The sequence below is a fragment of the Mchenga conophoros genome, linkage group LG9 (genome assembly GCF_057382185.1).
Source record: "Mchenga conophoros isolate Kocher_MC1m ecotype Shallow Benthic linkage group LG9, M_conophoros_male_GT1.1, whole genome shotgun sequence".
Lineage (NCBI taxonomy): Eukaryota > Metazoa > Chordata > Actinopteri > Cichliformes > Cichlidae > Mchenga > Mchenga conophoros.
This window is the reverse complement of record NC_140534.1, coordinates 31,480,772-31,495,459: the sequence shown is the minus strand read 5'-3', so window position 1 is coordinate 31,495,459 and position 14,688 is coordinate 31,480,772. Positions and strand designations below refer to the sequence as shown.

At 38.5% G+C, this 14,688-nt stretch overlaps 2 protein-coding genes across 4 annotated transcripts in view; one reads left to right on the top strand and one right to left on the bottom strand.

Annotated features, from left to right (window-relative positions):
- The window catches only part of LOC146567607 (uncharacterized), a 21,067-nt gene extending 18,263 nt beyond the window's left edge, over positions 1–2,804 (top strand). Inside the window, exons 4-5 of the mRNA XM_085287545.1 lie at positions 540–1,136; positions 1,278–2,804. Coding sequence (XP_085143671.1) covers positions 540–1,136; positions 1,278–1,964 — 1,284 coding nt within the window. The 3' untranslated portion in view covers positions 1,965–2,804. The remainder of the gene's footprint in view (positions 1–539; positions 1,137–1,277) is intronic.
- LOC146567606 (uncharacterized) lies at positions 2,759–14,688 on the bottom strand. 3 transcript variants are annotated; one of them, XR_014893955.1, is made up of 8 exons: positions 14,326–14,688; positions 13,285–13,478; positions 11,719–12,033; positions 9,765–10,028; positions 9,164–9,448; positions 8,598–8,695; positions 7,843–8,148; positions 2,759–6,666 (listed from the first exon to the last, which is right to left on the bottom strand). XR_014893955.1 is itself a non-coding variant. In XM_085287536.1 (7 exons), the coding sequence occupies exons 2-7, from the start codon at positions 13,355–13,357 to the stop codon at positions 8,131–8,133; spliced, it is 1,053 nt and encodes a 350-aa protein (XP_085143662.1). In that variant the 5' UTR covers positions 13,358–13,478; positions 14,326–14,688; the 3' UTR covers positions 2,759–8,130. The 3 variants fall into 3 exon arrangements, 1 of the variants encoding a protein (XP_085143662.1); XR_014893956.1 differs by having other exon boundaries at positions 2,759–7,968; positions 8,045–8,148; XM_085287536.1 differs by having other exon boundaries at positions 2,759–8,148.

Here is a 14,688-nt window from a genome sequence, read left to right as displayed (position 1 = left end):
AGAGGCGGGGCCATCTGCAGAGAGCGGTTGGGGCGAAAAAAGGAAGACAGGATAAAATACATGCTGGGGAATTTTATTATTACTACTAATAATATTATTGCTATCATTGCTGTATAAATAGACTTAATATTGGTTCATCACTGCAAAAACGTGTTCAAAGTACCACAACGGTAGCCCGATATCAGGCAGTAAACACATTAAGTGTGTATGTTTTCCCTTTTTTGAGCTTTTTTTGCTCATGAAAAACGAAATGCCATAATATAGATTGAAAATGAAGGTCATTTAATTGCCATTAATGAAAAATGAATCCAATGTTTTCTACAGTGAAACGTTTGAACAGTCATGAATTATTTTTAACAGCAGGTTGGATGTAATGTGTTACTACTACCAGTAGGTGGGGATAAGAGACCTTTAAGGTGTTTGGTGCCACACTCCACCTTCAGGTTTAAAACTAGTGTTAATGGAGGGAGTTTGAAGGTTGAGTTTGTTCCACGACTGCATTTCACTCACTGCCTCTGTTTGTATCTCTGTCACTGCAGGACCAACATGGAGCGAGAAGTCAGCGCTCTCAGGAGGCCGACAAACCTCACAGAAGAAAGGGAGAGAAAACATACAGCTGTGACGAGTGTGGGAAGGAGTTTACTGAGAAGGGTAATCTAAAACAGCATCAGGTCATCCACACTGGAGAGAGACCGTTCAGCTGTGACTTGTGTGGAAAGTCTTTTTCCTTGAAGGGTTACCTAAAAACACACCAACTCATCCACAGTGGAGTTAAAGCGTACAGCTGTGATCAGTGTGGCAGAGCTTTTACTCACAGTAGCAGCTTACAGAGTCATCTAGTTACCCACTCTGGAATTAAGGCATACAGCTGTGACATCTGTGGAAAAACTTTCAGCCATAGACGGAATCGAAATAGACACCTACGCATTCACACCGGACATGATGTGTACTGCTGTGATCAGTGTGGCAAACAGTTTATAACCAACAAACAGTTACAACAACACATGTTTTCCCACACTGATGAGAGACCTTATAAATGTGACCTGTGTGAGAAGACTTTTCAATCTCCACATTCCCTAAGACGACACCAACAGATCCACACCAGAAAGAGACTCTACAAGTGCAGTTACTGTGAGGTATGTATTTATATTTTTATCTGTGTTAACTGAAACAGTAAAATGTAATTGGACGTCTGCAGAGATGCTCTTTCCTTCAGGCGACGTTCAGGAAAAAAATGTTGAAGGACTGACTTACACTGTCTTTGTGTCTTTGTTTAGAAGCAGAACGACACAGATGGATCCAGTTCTCAACCCTGTCATTACTGTGGTGGTGGGAAAGACTTTCATTGTGACTTTTGTGGAAAAACTTTCAGTTGGCAAGCTGACCTAAAAATACATCAACGTAGACACACTGGAGACAAACTGAAATACTGCAAAGAATGTGGGAGAGGCTTCCCCACATCAAGTTACTTAAAACAACATGAACGGATTCACAGCGGGGTTAAAAAGCACATCTGTGATCAGTGTGGGTCATCTTTCATCACTGCAGTCACCCTTAAAAGACACAAACGAATCCACACAGGAGAGAAACCATACAAGTGCAGACACTGTGAAAAAAGCTTCTCACATCCAGGTAGTCGTATCTATCATGAACATACACACATGGAAGGAAACTACAGCTGTGACCAGTGTGACAAGAGCTTCAGGAATCTCAGTTCATACTCCAAACACAAACAATCCCACGTTACTAATAAACTGTTTCACTGTTACCAATGTGCCAAAACATTCACCTCATTGTCTGCTCTGTGCAAACATCAGCGTGATCACTCAGGGCTGAAATCACTCCCATCACTGGATCACAGTGAGTCTGGAGAGACAGAAAGATCCTCTGGTTTCAGTGTCAGACTTAAAACCCTTGAGATCAGACTCCACAGAGTTCAGATCGAATCTCCTGTAAAGATCTGATGAAAATGTTCCACTGGATGGATGGATGTATAATCTCTTTTTCTGAAGGTTGCTCTCTTCCTGTTTCTGCCAGTGCTGACTGCACAGATGTAATATAGATCCATGTCACTGTTTGGAAGTATCAGAGAACTGCTGATGCTGTAAAGCTGCTGCTCAGTCTATTGGGCTGTTGTGTTGTTGGTGGTGATGCTGGATGAAGGGCTGGTGGACCAGGTGGGCTCAGGGTGAGGGTAGATCCCGTCTGAGCTGCAGGTGATCCTTTGTCCTACTCTTTGGAGATTAACTTTACGGACTGGTGCTGAAAAAACCCCTCTAAGAATTAAAAAAAACCAAAAGAAAAATATATTTCTAAAGAAGTCAGAAAGAGATTTTCATGTCACAATTTTCCTTTTCTGAAAATTGAATCTGAATCTGACCACAGTAAAATATAACATTCGTCTTAGTGTTTTGACAAAGCATTTCTAAATACAGATAATGATTAATGATGTAACATGTCATGTATTCTTTATGTATTTGAAGTGTTATAAAAATGACTCTGGATCAGTCCTGGTGTCACAGACAGGCCTCGGGGCTTCAAACCTCAGAAAGTCCCTTTGGCTCTCAGCTGAATTCCTCTGACACACTTTAACAACTATGAGTCAAAGGTCAGAGGTCATATGATTTGGGAATGACAATGCTGAATAACCACATCACTGATTAGGTATTGTAGTAACAACTCAGACTATTATAATTATTTAGTTAATAATACGGGTTCAAGATGTTGTTTGTGGTTCTATTTCTTGCGTAGGCTGTAAACGTGGCAGCTTTAGTCTTTCCTCTCTTTTTAAAAAGAGTTTTGTTACCGTCCACATTCAGGATGATGAACATTTCACTGATGGTGCTGGTGTGGCACTGGTATCTCCCCTCATCCTGAATGTTCACCTCTGTCAGCTGGAGTGAGGCGTTTCCTCTGGAGACCTGATCCTTGGAAAGTGAAGTCCTACTTCTGACTTAATATATGATCGAGCAGTTATATAAACATGAATCTATCCACCGAGCTCCTCCTCGTCTGCTGTGCATCCGTGTTCAGCAGCCTTTCATCTGTATCTCAGCTTTTGCTTCTGGGGTTCGACATGTTTCGGTTGTCTTATTTTACGTATATAATTAAGATGTTGTGAATAAGTATTTCAGTTGTATCCCGTAGTTGTTTGCTTGACATCGATCTTTATCGAAGGAAAAGATTTAGCCGTCCTTATATTTTGCTTGTTTTATTTTATTGTATTTTTGCGCAACGCTGTTGCTTGTGAAGCTCGCACACAAGAATTTCACTCGCATGTAATGTACCAGCGTACCTGCACATGTGATAATAAAAGTGATTTGATTTGAAAAACAAAAACACTGTCTGTCTTTCCTCCAAAATCACACTTGGATTACAGTTGGACTGATTTACCAGGTGGTGTTACAAAAATGAAAAAGTCTAAGCTATTTAAATCTATAGAACATAATCAACAACAGAGACCAGACCTGAAAGTGTGAAACATACTGTATTTGGCAAAAATATATATACAACAAAATATAATAAAAGTAATTATAAACAAAAATATTTTTTGAATAAGTATTTTCATTAAGTGTTAGATAATAAACTCAAAAAGCTGCACTGTACCATAACAGCCAAGGAGCAACAAAGTCAGTGTCCACATCTACCTCACATTAAACAGACATATTTCATATGAAATAACTGAAATGTAAAACTGTAGAAAGCTGATTAAAATATTTTAATTCTCTTGAAAACACCATGAATGGTTTTCATGGGTACCCCCTTTAATGAGCTGATGGGGGCACCCAGTGTATTTGTAACTGAAGCAGAGTCTCTCCGAGTGAACGTCCAGATGTGATCAATAGTGAGTCAGGATGTGATTCCTTCAAGAGTATACAGTCGTGGTGAGAATTACATAAATATTGGAAATTGGAAAAGTTGCTGCTTAAGTTTTATAATAGCAATTTGCATACACTCCAGAATGTTATGAAGAGTGATCAGATGAATTGCATCGTCCTTCTTTGCCATGAAAATGAACTTAATCCCAAAAAAAACCCCTTACCACTGCACTGTCATTAAAGGACCTGCTGAGACCATTTCAGTAATCGTCTTCTTAACTCAGGTGAGAATGTTGACGAGCACAAGGCTGGAGATCATCATGTCAGGCTGATTGGGTTAGAATGGCAGACCTGACATGTTAAATGCTTTCTTCCATTTGCGCAACATCTCTAAAATTAGAAATATCCTGTCTCAGAGTGACGCTGAAAAACTAGTTCATGCATTTATTAGTTCCAGGCTGGACGACTGTAATTCATTATTATCAGGATGTCCAAAAAACTCACTGAAAAGCCTTCAGCTAATCCAAAATGCTGCAGCAAGAGTCCTTACAGGGACTAGAAAGAGAGAGCATATTTCTCCTGTTTTGGCTTCCCTTCATTGGCTTCCTGTTAAATCCAGAATTGAATTCAAAATCCTGCTCCTCACATACAAGGTCTTAAATAATCAGGCCCCATCTTATCTTAATGACCTTGTAGTACCATATCACCCTATTAGAGCACTTCGCTCTCGCTCTGCAGGCCTACTTGTTGTTCCTAGAGTATTTAAAAGTAGAATGGGAGGGAGAGCCTTCAGTTTTCAGGCCCCTCTTCTGTGGAACCAGCTTCCAGTTTGGATTCAGGAGACAGACACTATCTCTACTTTTAAGATTAGGCTTAAAACTTTCCTTTTTGCTAAAGCATATAGTTAGGGCTGGACCAGGTGACCCTGAATCCTCCCTTAGTTATGCTGCAATAGGTGTAGAGTGCTGGGGGATTCCCATGATGCATTGAGTTTTTCCTTTCCAGTCACCTTTCTCACTCACTATGTGTTAATAGACCTCTCTGCATTGAATCATATCTGTTATTAACCTCTGTCTCTCTTCCACAGCATGTCTTTATCCTGTCTTCCTTCTCTCACCCCAACCGGTCGCAGCAGATGGCCCCGCCCCTCCCTGAGCCTGGTTCTGCCGGAGGTTTCTTCCTGTTAAAAGGGAGTTTTTCCTTCCCACTGTCGCCAAAGTGCTTGCTCATAGGGGGTCATATGATTGTTGGGTTTTTCTCTGTATCTATGAAGCGCCTTGAGGCGACTTTTGTTGTGATTTGGCGCTATATAAATAAAATTGAATTGAATTGAATTGAAATTAAATGGAGGGTGATGCTTGAAATTAGGGGTGGGTTTTTATAATCGATTTATCGATTAAAATCGATTCTGGCTTGGATAACGTAAAATCGATTCATTAAAATCCTGAAACGATTTTTTAATATTAATTTATTTTGTCCGAAATGCCAGAATCTCAGGTGAAAGATCACAAAATTTCAACAACTACCAAACAGCTAAGACAGTAAATGAGAGCAGGAACATGGCTTCTGCACAAAGACGTAAACACACAGCGCGACCCGCGGATCAGAATCAGTGAGATGTCGCCTTTCTCACCCGACGGCACGGACACGGTCGGGGCTGAAAGCCGACAGCTGCTGATTCTGATCCGCGGGTCGCGCTGTGTGTTTAGGCCCTTTTTGCGCTGATCATATGGCTGTTAGTTTTATCTCTCTCCAAACAATATTGACCGAGCCAGCAGCAAAAGAAGATCCAAACTACGCTTCACATAAACATCGTCATGAATTCCCTCTGACTTTTGCTGACTTTTCAGGATAAAAATCACACTTCATGCACAGCTCTCTCTCTCTCTCTCTCTCTCTTTTCTGCATTATTCGCTTGCTTGTTACGCACAAGTCTACCGTTGTTTACAGCGCTGTCGGCCGACGTTTTTTTCCCCCTTTTACTTACTTCCGAAAAGTAAACCTAATTTCTGCTGTTCAATATTGAACAAATTTAAACTTTTTAAAATTAAGCAAAATGCAAAACGCTTAGCCGTGTCTCTAATAAAACCGCTGTAACTTCAGAGGTAATGTTCATGTGTTGATTAATGGTTTTCTTTCATTTTTGATGTACTGCAGATAATTTTTATAAAATCCCAGAACAGGAAAATCACCTTCATGTTTTTCTGTGTTTTATTTTCAGCTACTTTGACACAAAGGCCTCTGCTGTGATGCTCACACCTTTGATAAAGTCTTGCGTGTGTCAGCTTCCTTTTAATAGATACAAAAATATGTAAATGTACTTATCTGAATTATCATATTTATGACTGTCAAAATTTCCCAGATTCATATCGAATCGAATTGAATTAAATTGAATCGTGGATCGAATCGATTCGGGACCTTGTGAATTGGAATTGAATCGATTCTAGAAATCAGTGACGATACCCAGCCCTACTTGAAATCATTGTTCTTCCATTGTTAACCTGCAAAGAAACGCGTGCAGCCATCATTGCGCTGCATAAAAATGGCTTCACAGGCAAGAATATTGTGGCTACTAAGATTGCATCTAAATCAACAATTTATAGGATCATCAAGAACTTCAAGGAAAAATGTTCAATTCTTGATATGAAGGCTTCAGGGCGTCCAAGAAAGTCCAACAAGCACCAGGATTGTCTCCTAAAAAGAACTCAGCTGCATGATCAGAGTGTCACCAGTGCAGAGCGTGCTCAGGAATGGCAGCAGGCAGGTGTGAGCGCATCTGCATGCACAGTGAGGCGAAGACTGTTGGAAGACGGCCTGGTGTCAAGAGGGGCAGCAAGAAGCCAGTTCTCTGCAAAAAAAAAAAAAAATCAGGGGCAGATTGATCTTCCACAGAAAGTATGGTGAATGGACTGCTGAGGACTGGGGCAAAGTCATATTCTCGGATGAAGCCAGTTTCCGATTGTTTGGGGCATCTGGAAAAAGGCTTGTCTGGAGAAGAAAAGGTGAGCGCTACCATCAGTCCTGTGTCAGGCCAACAGCAAAGCATCCTGAGACCATTCATGTGTGGGGTTGCTTCTCATCCAAGGGAGTGGGCTCACTCACAATTTTGCCCATAAACACAGCCATGAATAAAGAATGGTACCAAAACAGCCTCCAACAGCAACTTCTTCCAACAATCCAACAACAGTTTGGTGAAGAATTATTGGAATTATTTTCCAGCACGATGGAGCACCGTGCCATAAGACAAATGATAACTAAGTGGCTCGGAGACCAAAACGTTGAAATTTTGGGTCCATGGCCTGGAATCTTAATCCCATTGATAATTTGTGGTCAATCCTCAAGAGGCGGGTGGACAAACAAAAACCCACTAATTCTGACAAACTCCAGGGAGTGATTATGACAGAATGGGTTGCTATCAGTCAGGATTTGGCCCAGAAGGTGATTGAGAGTAATTGTCAATAAAAGTCTTTGAAACATATGAAGTGCTTGTAATTATATTTCAGTACATCACAGAAACAACTGCAAACAAAGATCTAAAAGCAGTTTAGCAGCAAACTTTGTGAAAACTAATATTTGTGTCATTCTCAAAACTTTTGGCCACAACTGTACTGGTCACTTACATAGCAGCTGCCTCTGTTCCAGTTCATCTATCCCTGCTTTTGTCTTTACTGTTTAAATCCAGAGTAGAAACAAGAGTCTAATACATAAAAACATCCATGAAAAGTGCTCAAACTGTGGTACCATTCACACTGAAATCACGAGTTAGCCAGATGACTTCAAAAAACAGATATAAAGCAGGTTTACCATCTATGAAAGTTCCTGTTGAGTTTACATGAGAGACAAAATTATTTCAGCTCCTAATTTGATTCCAGAAACAATGTGAGCATTCAAAGTTGGCATTGAAAATGTTTTTTAAAATATTTAAAAAATCGAAAGTAAACTGTACTCATTAAACTGAACATATTAATACTGCTTTGAGAATTACATGGAAAAAATAATTACAGATGAAAAAACATTTCAATACCAGCTTTCAGAATCTTCTCCTGTGGAACCAGCTCCCAGTTTGAATTCAGGAGACAGACTCTTCTTTCTGTTTCCTTCCCAGCATCAAAGTCCTCACTCGTCTGCTTGTTGAGGTTTTTTTCTAATACTGCAGAAGTTTGGACAAAAGTCGCAGCACTCTGTGGGACACTTTTAGTGTAAAAACTGATAAAACATTATTTTACCTTCACGTGACCCTAAGACTCCCTTGTAAATATTGTTTGGTGTCACGTGGCATTTCTTTCCTCACAGGAAAACTGGCTTCAGTGAGTCATGAAAAGAAGCATTTCTGTTAAATGACAATAAAAACAATCACATACTGTGTATTCATCATGAAGCACAACTTCTACAGATTTAAATAAACTGCAGTGATTCCAGCTGCACCAGCTTCCACCATAACATATCAGTTATGCATAGTGGTGAAATAATTTCAATCCTGAATTCAAATGAATTAGTAATAATCTATTAATTATTTATTAAATCATATAAAAAAAAAAAAACTAGAAACTAGACTGAACGCAGAGAACAGTTTAGACCTTTAGATTCCACACTGTTCACAGAGAGCTGCTCTGTGTTTTAAGACATAAGATTTAATCATGTTCTGGTTTCACTCTTGAAAGTTTTCTCACATTCTTTGTAACCTGAGGAATGTTTTACAAACCATGAAAAATCATCACTTCAAACAACAAACACAATATTAAGATGGAATTAAATACTGTGTGTAAAATGTCTTTTTACCTGATTATTCCGCAGTACCAGGAGAGTTACTAATAAGCCCAAAACTACAATGACTGCAATGACCACTCCTACGATTGCTCCAACATTAGATGAATTCCCTGAAATGAAAAAGAGGTCAGATAACTGATTTTTTTCCTTGGAAGAATTTAAAAATGCATTTTGAGTTTATTAGCTGTGAGATGAACAACTCTGAGTCTGGCAGCAAAACATCATCAATGGAGCTTTATTAGCACAGTTCACCATGGCAACAGGTAAATAAATTGTAAATAAATGTGGACCAGGGAATATAAAAATGTCTGTGATATTAATCTTTAAAAAGGAGGGAAGAAAAGAGTCAGTTTGATCAGCTCAGTCCACTCCACCATCATCATCACACGCGGGGAAAAACTTTTTTATTAAAAAAACAAAACAAAATATTGACAGTGTTCCTGACAGATTACTCAGTTATATCAGTAACGGTATCGAGCAAAACATTTTCCCCACTGATATCTGATATTCAAAAATTGCAGTGTGTTTTTTTTGCTATGCTTACACCCATAAAAAGGAAAATAATGATGTTAATTTACCTTCATTGATCTTCACAAGGATATTAGTTATTTTAGCCTCCACAGCATCAGCGAGTTCACACGTGTATGTTCCCTCCTGATCTGAGGATAAGTCCTGCAGTGTGAGGCTGCCTGACTCTGACACGTCCTTTACATGCTGCTTCCACTCCTCTGAGACTGTGTACTGACTGTTAGTCTTTGTCAGGATGATCTGACTGTGGTCGAATCTCCAGATGAGGTTTGTTACAGGGGTGTGTGAGGGGGAACAGTGGATTATTGTTTCAGACTGGCTCTCAGTCACTAATCCTGAAAAAACAGATGCAAACACAAAAAAACCCATTTTTTATTTGATTCTGATTTAAAATGTTTGGTTTCACCTTTCTAGTGTGTATAAGCTGATGACTCATTACAACGTGACTTAATTTCTTTAATATCTGTAGAGACTTATCCTCAGACACCAAACTCTGAAGGATAGACTAATATTTCCTTTGATTACATGAAATACAAAAAAGTAAGGTCTAACGTTTAAGAAAAGAACAAAATGACTTCAACAACTTTTCAAACCTAAATGAAGATTTTAAAAGGTGGAACTCTTATTTTCCAAATGAGATGTTAAACTCACCTTGTTGCCTGAAGGTTGCGCTCTTCCTGTTTCTGCGAGTGCTGACTATACAGCTGTAATTCAGATCCATGTCACTGTTTGGAAGTATCGGAGAACTGGTGATGTTGTAAAGCTGCTGCTCAGTCTGATGGACTGTTGTTTTGTTGTTGGTGATGCTGGATGAAGGGCTGGTGGACCAGGTGATCTCAGGTTTAGGGTAGATCCCCTCTGAGCTGCAGGTGATCCTTTGTCCTACTTGTTGGAGATCGACTTTACGGACTGGAGCTGAAAAAAAGAAGAAAAATAACAAAACAAAAGAAAAATAATTACTAAAAAAGTCAGAAAGAGATTTTCTTGTCTTTTCTGTTTATTTCATGTTAACATGATTTAATTTAACAAAAATCATGTAATTCTTGAATCTCATACCACAGTAAAATATAGCATTTGTCTTAGTGTTTGACACAGCATTTCAAAATACAGATAATGATTAATGATGTAGCATGTGTCATATATTTTTTATGTATTTGAAGTGGACTGGAGCTGAAAAAGAAAAAACTTTACTAAAAAGGTCAGAAAGAGAGTTTGTTGTCTCAACTAGTCTTTTCTGTTTATTTCAAGTTAACATGATTTAATTCAACAAAAAATGTGTAATTTGTGAATCTCAGACCACAATAAAATATAGAATTTGTCATAGTTTTTTGACGCAGCATTTCAAAATATAGTTATTAATTAATGACATAGCATGTATCGTATTCTTTTCATAATTTGAAGTGTGATATTAAAATACTACGTCTCAGCCCTGGTGTTACACACAGGCTCTGGGGCTTCTAACCCCAAAATGGTCCCTTTGCCTCTCAGCTGAATTGTGCTGACACACTTTTACAACTATAAGTCAAGATGAAGTCAAATGATTTGGTGATGACAATGTAAAAAACCCACATTATTATGGTAACAACCAAGTCCATTATAATTATTTAGTTAATAGTAAATTAGAGCATGTACACCAAATGTAGCAGCATGACTGAGGAGGACACTTATTTTGGAGAACATACGAGTCGGTTTTTGAAAGCTGGCAACCCCTTGTATAAGTAAAAAAATATCATCAGTTCATGAGATGGTCTTTAAGACATGAACTACTTGATATGAGTCTACTGTACGTTTATGGTTATTGTGCAAACGGGTTTGTGATGTGGTTTTAGGTTGTTTATGCTTGAATTTGTTGTGTAGGGGTGTAAATGTGGCAGCATTAGTCTTTTCCCTTAAAAAAATGAAATAACAAAGTGAGTCTAACCTAACTCCATCAGAGCTGGTCATTCTGCTCTGGTGCTGATAGAACCAGGGGTAATAACTGGATATATATTTTAAGTATTTTAAAATACAGTATTCTCAATCAACAGAGGATTTAGACCAACACATAAGGTTGGAACCCTGACCTCATCTTCCAGGCTCCACCAGTACTGTATTTATTGGAGAAGATGTGTGACCATCTTTTCACAACCATGTAGTATCCCGATTAGCTGCCATTATTGTAAACCCCCCCCCCCCCCCTAAAACAAACAAACAAAAACAAAACAAAAACAAAAAACAAAACAAAACAGGTCCGTGCCACCTGCCCGCACACCCAAATTTGCATCCGTTAGCTTGTGAGTGTTGTGTTGTTGGTATTTACTTGTTATTTACTTCATATGTGCAAATACGTGTTAAAACTTGTGCTGTCAGCGTTAACCTCATTAAAATGACATTTACACCATAACCGCATCAACGGGGCAAATCTCTGTTTGCGTGCAGTCCCATGCACAGGGCGATCCGCGCTTACTCACTAACGGAGATTTGCCCCGTTAATGCGGTTATGGTGTAAATGTTATTTTAACAACATTAACGCTGACAGCGCTAGTTAAAATAAATGTATATTCATGATGCTTTGACTCCATAGAAGGTGCCACTTGATTTTCATTTTATATATTTATTTCTTTACCGTCCACATTCAGGATGATGAACATTTCTGTGTTTCCACTGATGGTGCTGGTGTAGCACTGGTATCTCCCCTCATCCTGAACGTTCACCTCTGTCAGCTGGAGTGAGGCATTTCCTCTGTAGACCTGATCCTTGAAAAGTGAAGTCCTACTTCTGAAGCGCTGGTGTTGTATTACAAGCTGGTCTTGGTCACCGTAGTATGAATGGACACGAAGGTTTCCTTCTGTCTTAAACCAGTGGACAACAGGTTCAGAACTGCCATGGAAGCTGCACGGCAAGATGCATCTCTCCATAAAAATACAGGAGACCTGAGAGTCTGAGAAAAAGTTAAAGACTGTGTTAGTGGGAGATGACATTTAATTTACAGCAGATATTTACTTTTAATTATTGTCCTGTTAGTGTCATTTGTGTCTCGGCAGGAGAAGCAGAGACTAACATTGGGCGACTGTTTTCAACATACAGATAACAGTGTGAATATCAAACCTCTCATACAGGCTAATGTGATCAACTAAACAACTTCAGTCTCATTATGTGTCCCTGTGGACCCGTAACTGGAAAACAGTGGCTTGTGGTTACAACTGGTCCATTAAAAATTACAAATTGTTGTTTTACAGATCTGCTTGTATAAAGTTTTATTATTTCCATTCAGCCTTTTGCTTGAGATAAGCAAAATATTTTGACATTACCTTTGCTCCATGGAAACTAAAATGTAAGAATTGTCTTATATAATCTGCTGAATTACAAGGGAATTACAGATTTATATAAATATAGTGATGTAAGAAGTAAGAAAGCTGTATATTTGTTATGATAATGCTGCTTTTATGTCATGTGCATTAATGTGAGCATAGCCTTGATGCAAACACTTGGTAGGGATTTAATAAACTCATATAGCAAAGTTTTACTTGATTAACACTTAAGAGTTGAATATATTGTGATATCAAGGGCAAGTTAAAGTTCTTTTTACAGTGAATTAGCAGCACTACTTTTATTAGTACTGCTACTGCTATAGCAATAGCATGCTATAGCCAGACTGGGTGTGGTGGTGTGGAGGTGTTGGAGAGGGAACAGTGGATTATTGTTTTAAGCTTTGAGGTTCCAGGTTAAAAGAGAGTTTTTCCTTCCCACTGTCGCCAAAGTGCTTGCTCATAAAGGTCATATGATTGTTGGGTTTTTCTCTGTATGTTGTATTGTAGGGTCTACCTTACAATATCAAGTGCCTTAAGGCAATTGTTGTGATTTGGTGCTGTATACATAAAATTGAAATAAATTGAATTACAGTGGAATTACATATTTATATAAATATAGTGATTTTTTAATATTCATAACATGTTTCTCTTTTACAGTGTCAGTCAGACAGAAGTAAGAAAGCTGTACATTTTTTATGATAATGCTGCTTTTATGTCATGTGCATTAATGTGAGCATAGGCTTGATGCAAACACTTGGTAGGGATTTAATAAACTCATATAGCAAAGTTTTACTTGATTAACACTTAAGAGTTGAATATATTGTGATATCAAGGGCAAGTTAAAGCAAAGTTCATGCTGCTCCGGTATTTGCTTCACTTACCTGCTCTGGAAACTCTCAGTATCCACAGAAACTCCACGACCACCAAAAACATAGTGCAGGAGACCCTGATCATATTTCTCTAAGATTTCATGTGACGGTGCAGCAGTGAACAGAAAAAAATGGTGGCAGTTACATCCAGATAGGCAGGTTTTTCATTCCTTTAAGTCAAGTTTGAACATGCCTGAAATACAAGGCTGAAAAAAGAAATGCTGTTAACAGTCATTGCCCTTTTCAATTCTTTTAACTGCAACAGTTCAGTTTACACACAGAACAACAGAAAAACCTGCAAAACAAATCCAACTATGCAACACAGAGGACAAATCTCTTTCTACAGTTGAAAAAAACTGAATGATTATTATAAGTTCTTCAAAAAGAAAGTCCAATACAGACTGTAGCAACGTTATGTACACATTTTCCCAGTTAGTGGTATGTAAGACATCAAGCAAGCATAACCTAAATAGGAAGATTACAGGCAGATATGAGTAGATGGAAGTCAGAAAAATCACAGGAATATGTCCTGAAAATAGAAAATGCCCCAAAGCAGCTGAAGGAATGAAATGGAATTTACATCCAGAAAAGCCAAAACAGTGTTAGCAGTGTAATGCATTTGTTAATGATTCCAACGTTTTTCTACTTGGTCTGCAAAAGAAGCATCCAACAAATAAGTTATTCATTTTAAATTTTATGTCTCACAAAGACAGAAACGCGAGCCATTAAACAAAAATGTTTTATATGTTTCGGTGATTAGTTTATTTTCTACAACATCCCAGATGTGTGCTGATTTCATGACTTTTTCAGGTGCTGTATCAGAAATCACCACAACAAACAAATGTGTCAGTTGAAACAGACTATTTTTTAAAAATGTATATCAATGAGCAGAGTTTAACAGTCTCAAACCTAGAACCAGATGATCTGGTTCACAAGTAACAGAGTTAGTTAGATCTCAAATGCCCTACGACGGCCAGAAACTTAAAATTAAAACAGCAAGTAATCACACCCAGTCAGACCACAGCGAGGAACAAGAAAATGAGAATCTCTCACCCACACATTAGTTTCATAACTCTCCCGACAGCCTGTGTGCAGAAACCCACCGGAGAACAGTACGAGGCAGGATTTAGCACTCCGTGAAGTAGCTCCACGTGTGCTGTGGATGTGAGTCACTGAGCTCCAGACGTGAGAAAAAAAAGTATCAATAAGAAATTTAGATTCTGTTTTCATTAAAACAGCGAGGATTTCCAAATAAAGTTAAGCCAAGGCTGGATGTTAACCTGACACACAGGCACGGACACGGTGTATCAATACATTTTTCAAAAAATGCCTCTCTGTGCAAAATGGGTTTAAAAACATAAACAACTGTAGGATACTGTTTGTCTGTGTTAAGAGATATACTCTAAAACACTTCTT

Bases quoted from the DNA above. Each gene is read 5' to 3' on its own strand.
- LOC146567606 (XM_085287536.1), bottom strand. From the start codon at position 13,357: ATGATCAGGGTCTCCTGCACTATGTTTTTGGTGGTCGTGGAGTTTCTG. The intron at 10,029-11,718 runs GTAAAGAAATAA...TCTTTTTTTCAG, and splicing joins CATCATCCTGAATGTGGACG to CTCCAGTCCGTAAAGTCGAT. The intron at 9,449-9,764 runs GTGAGTTTAACA...CTGTTTTTTCAG, and splicing joins CGCAACCTTCAGGCAACAAG to GATTAGTGACTGAGAGCCAG.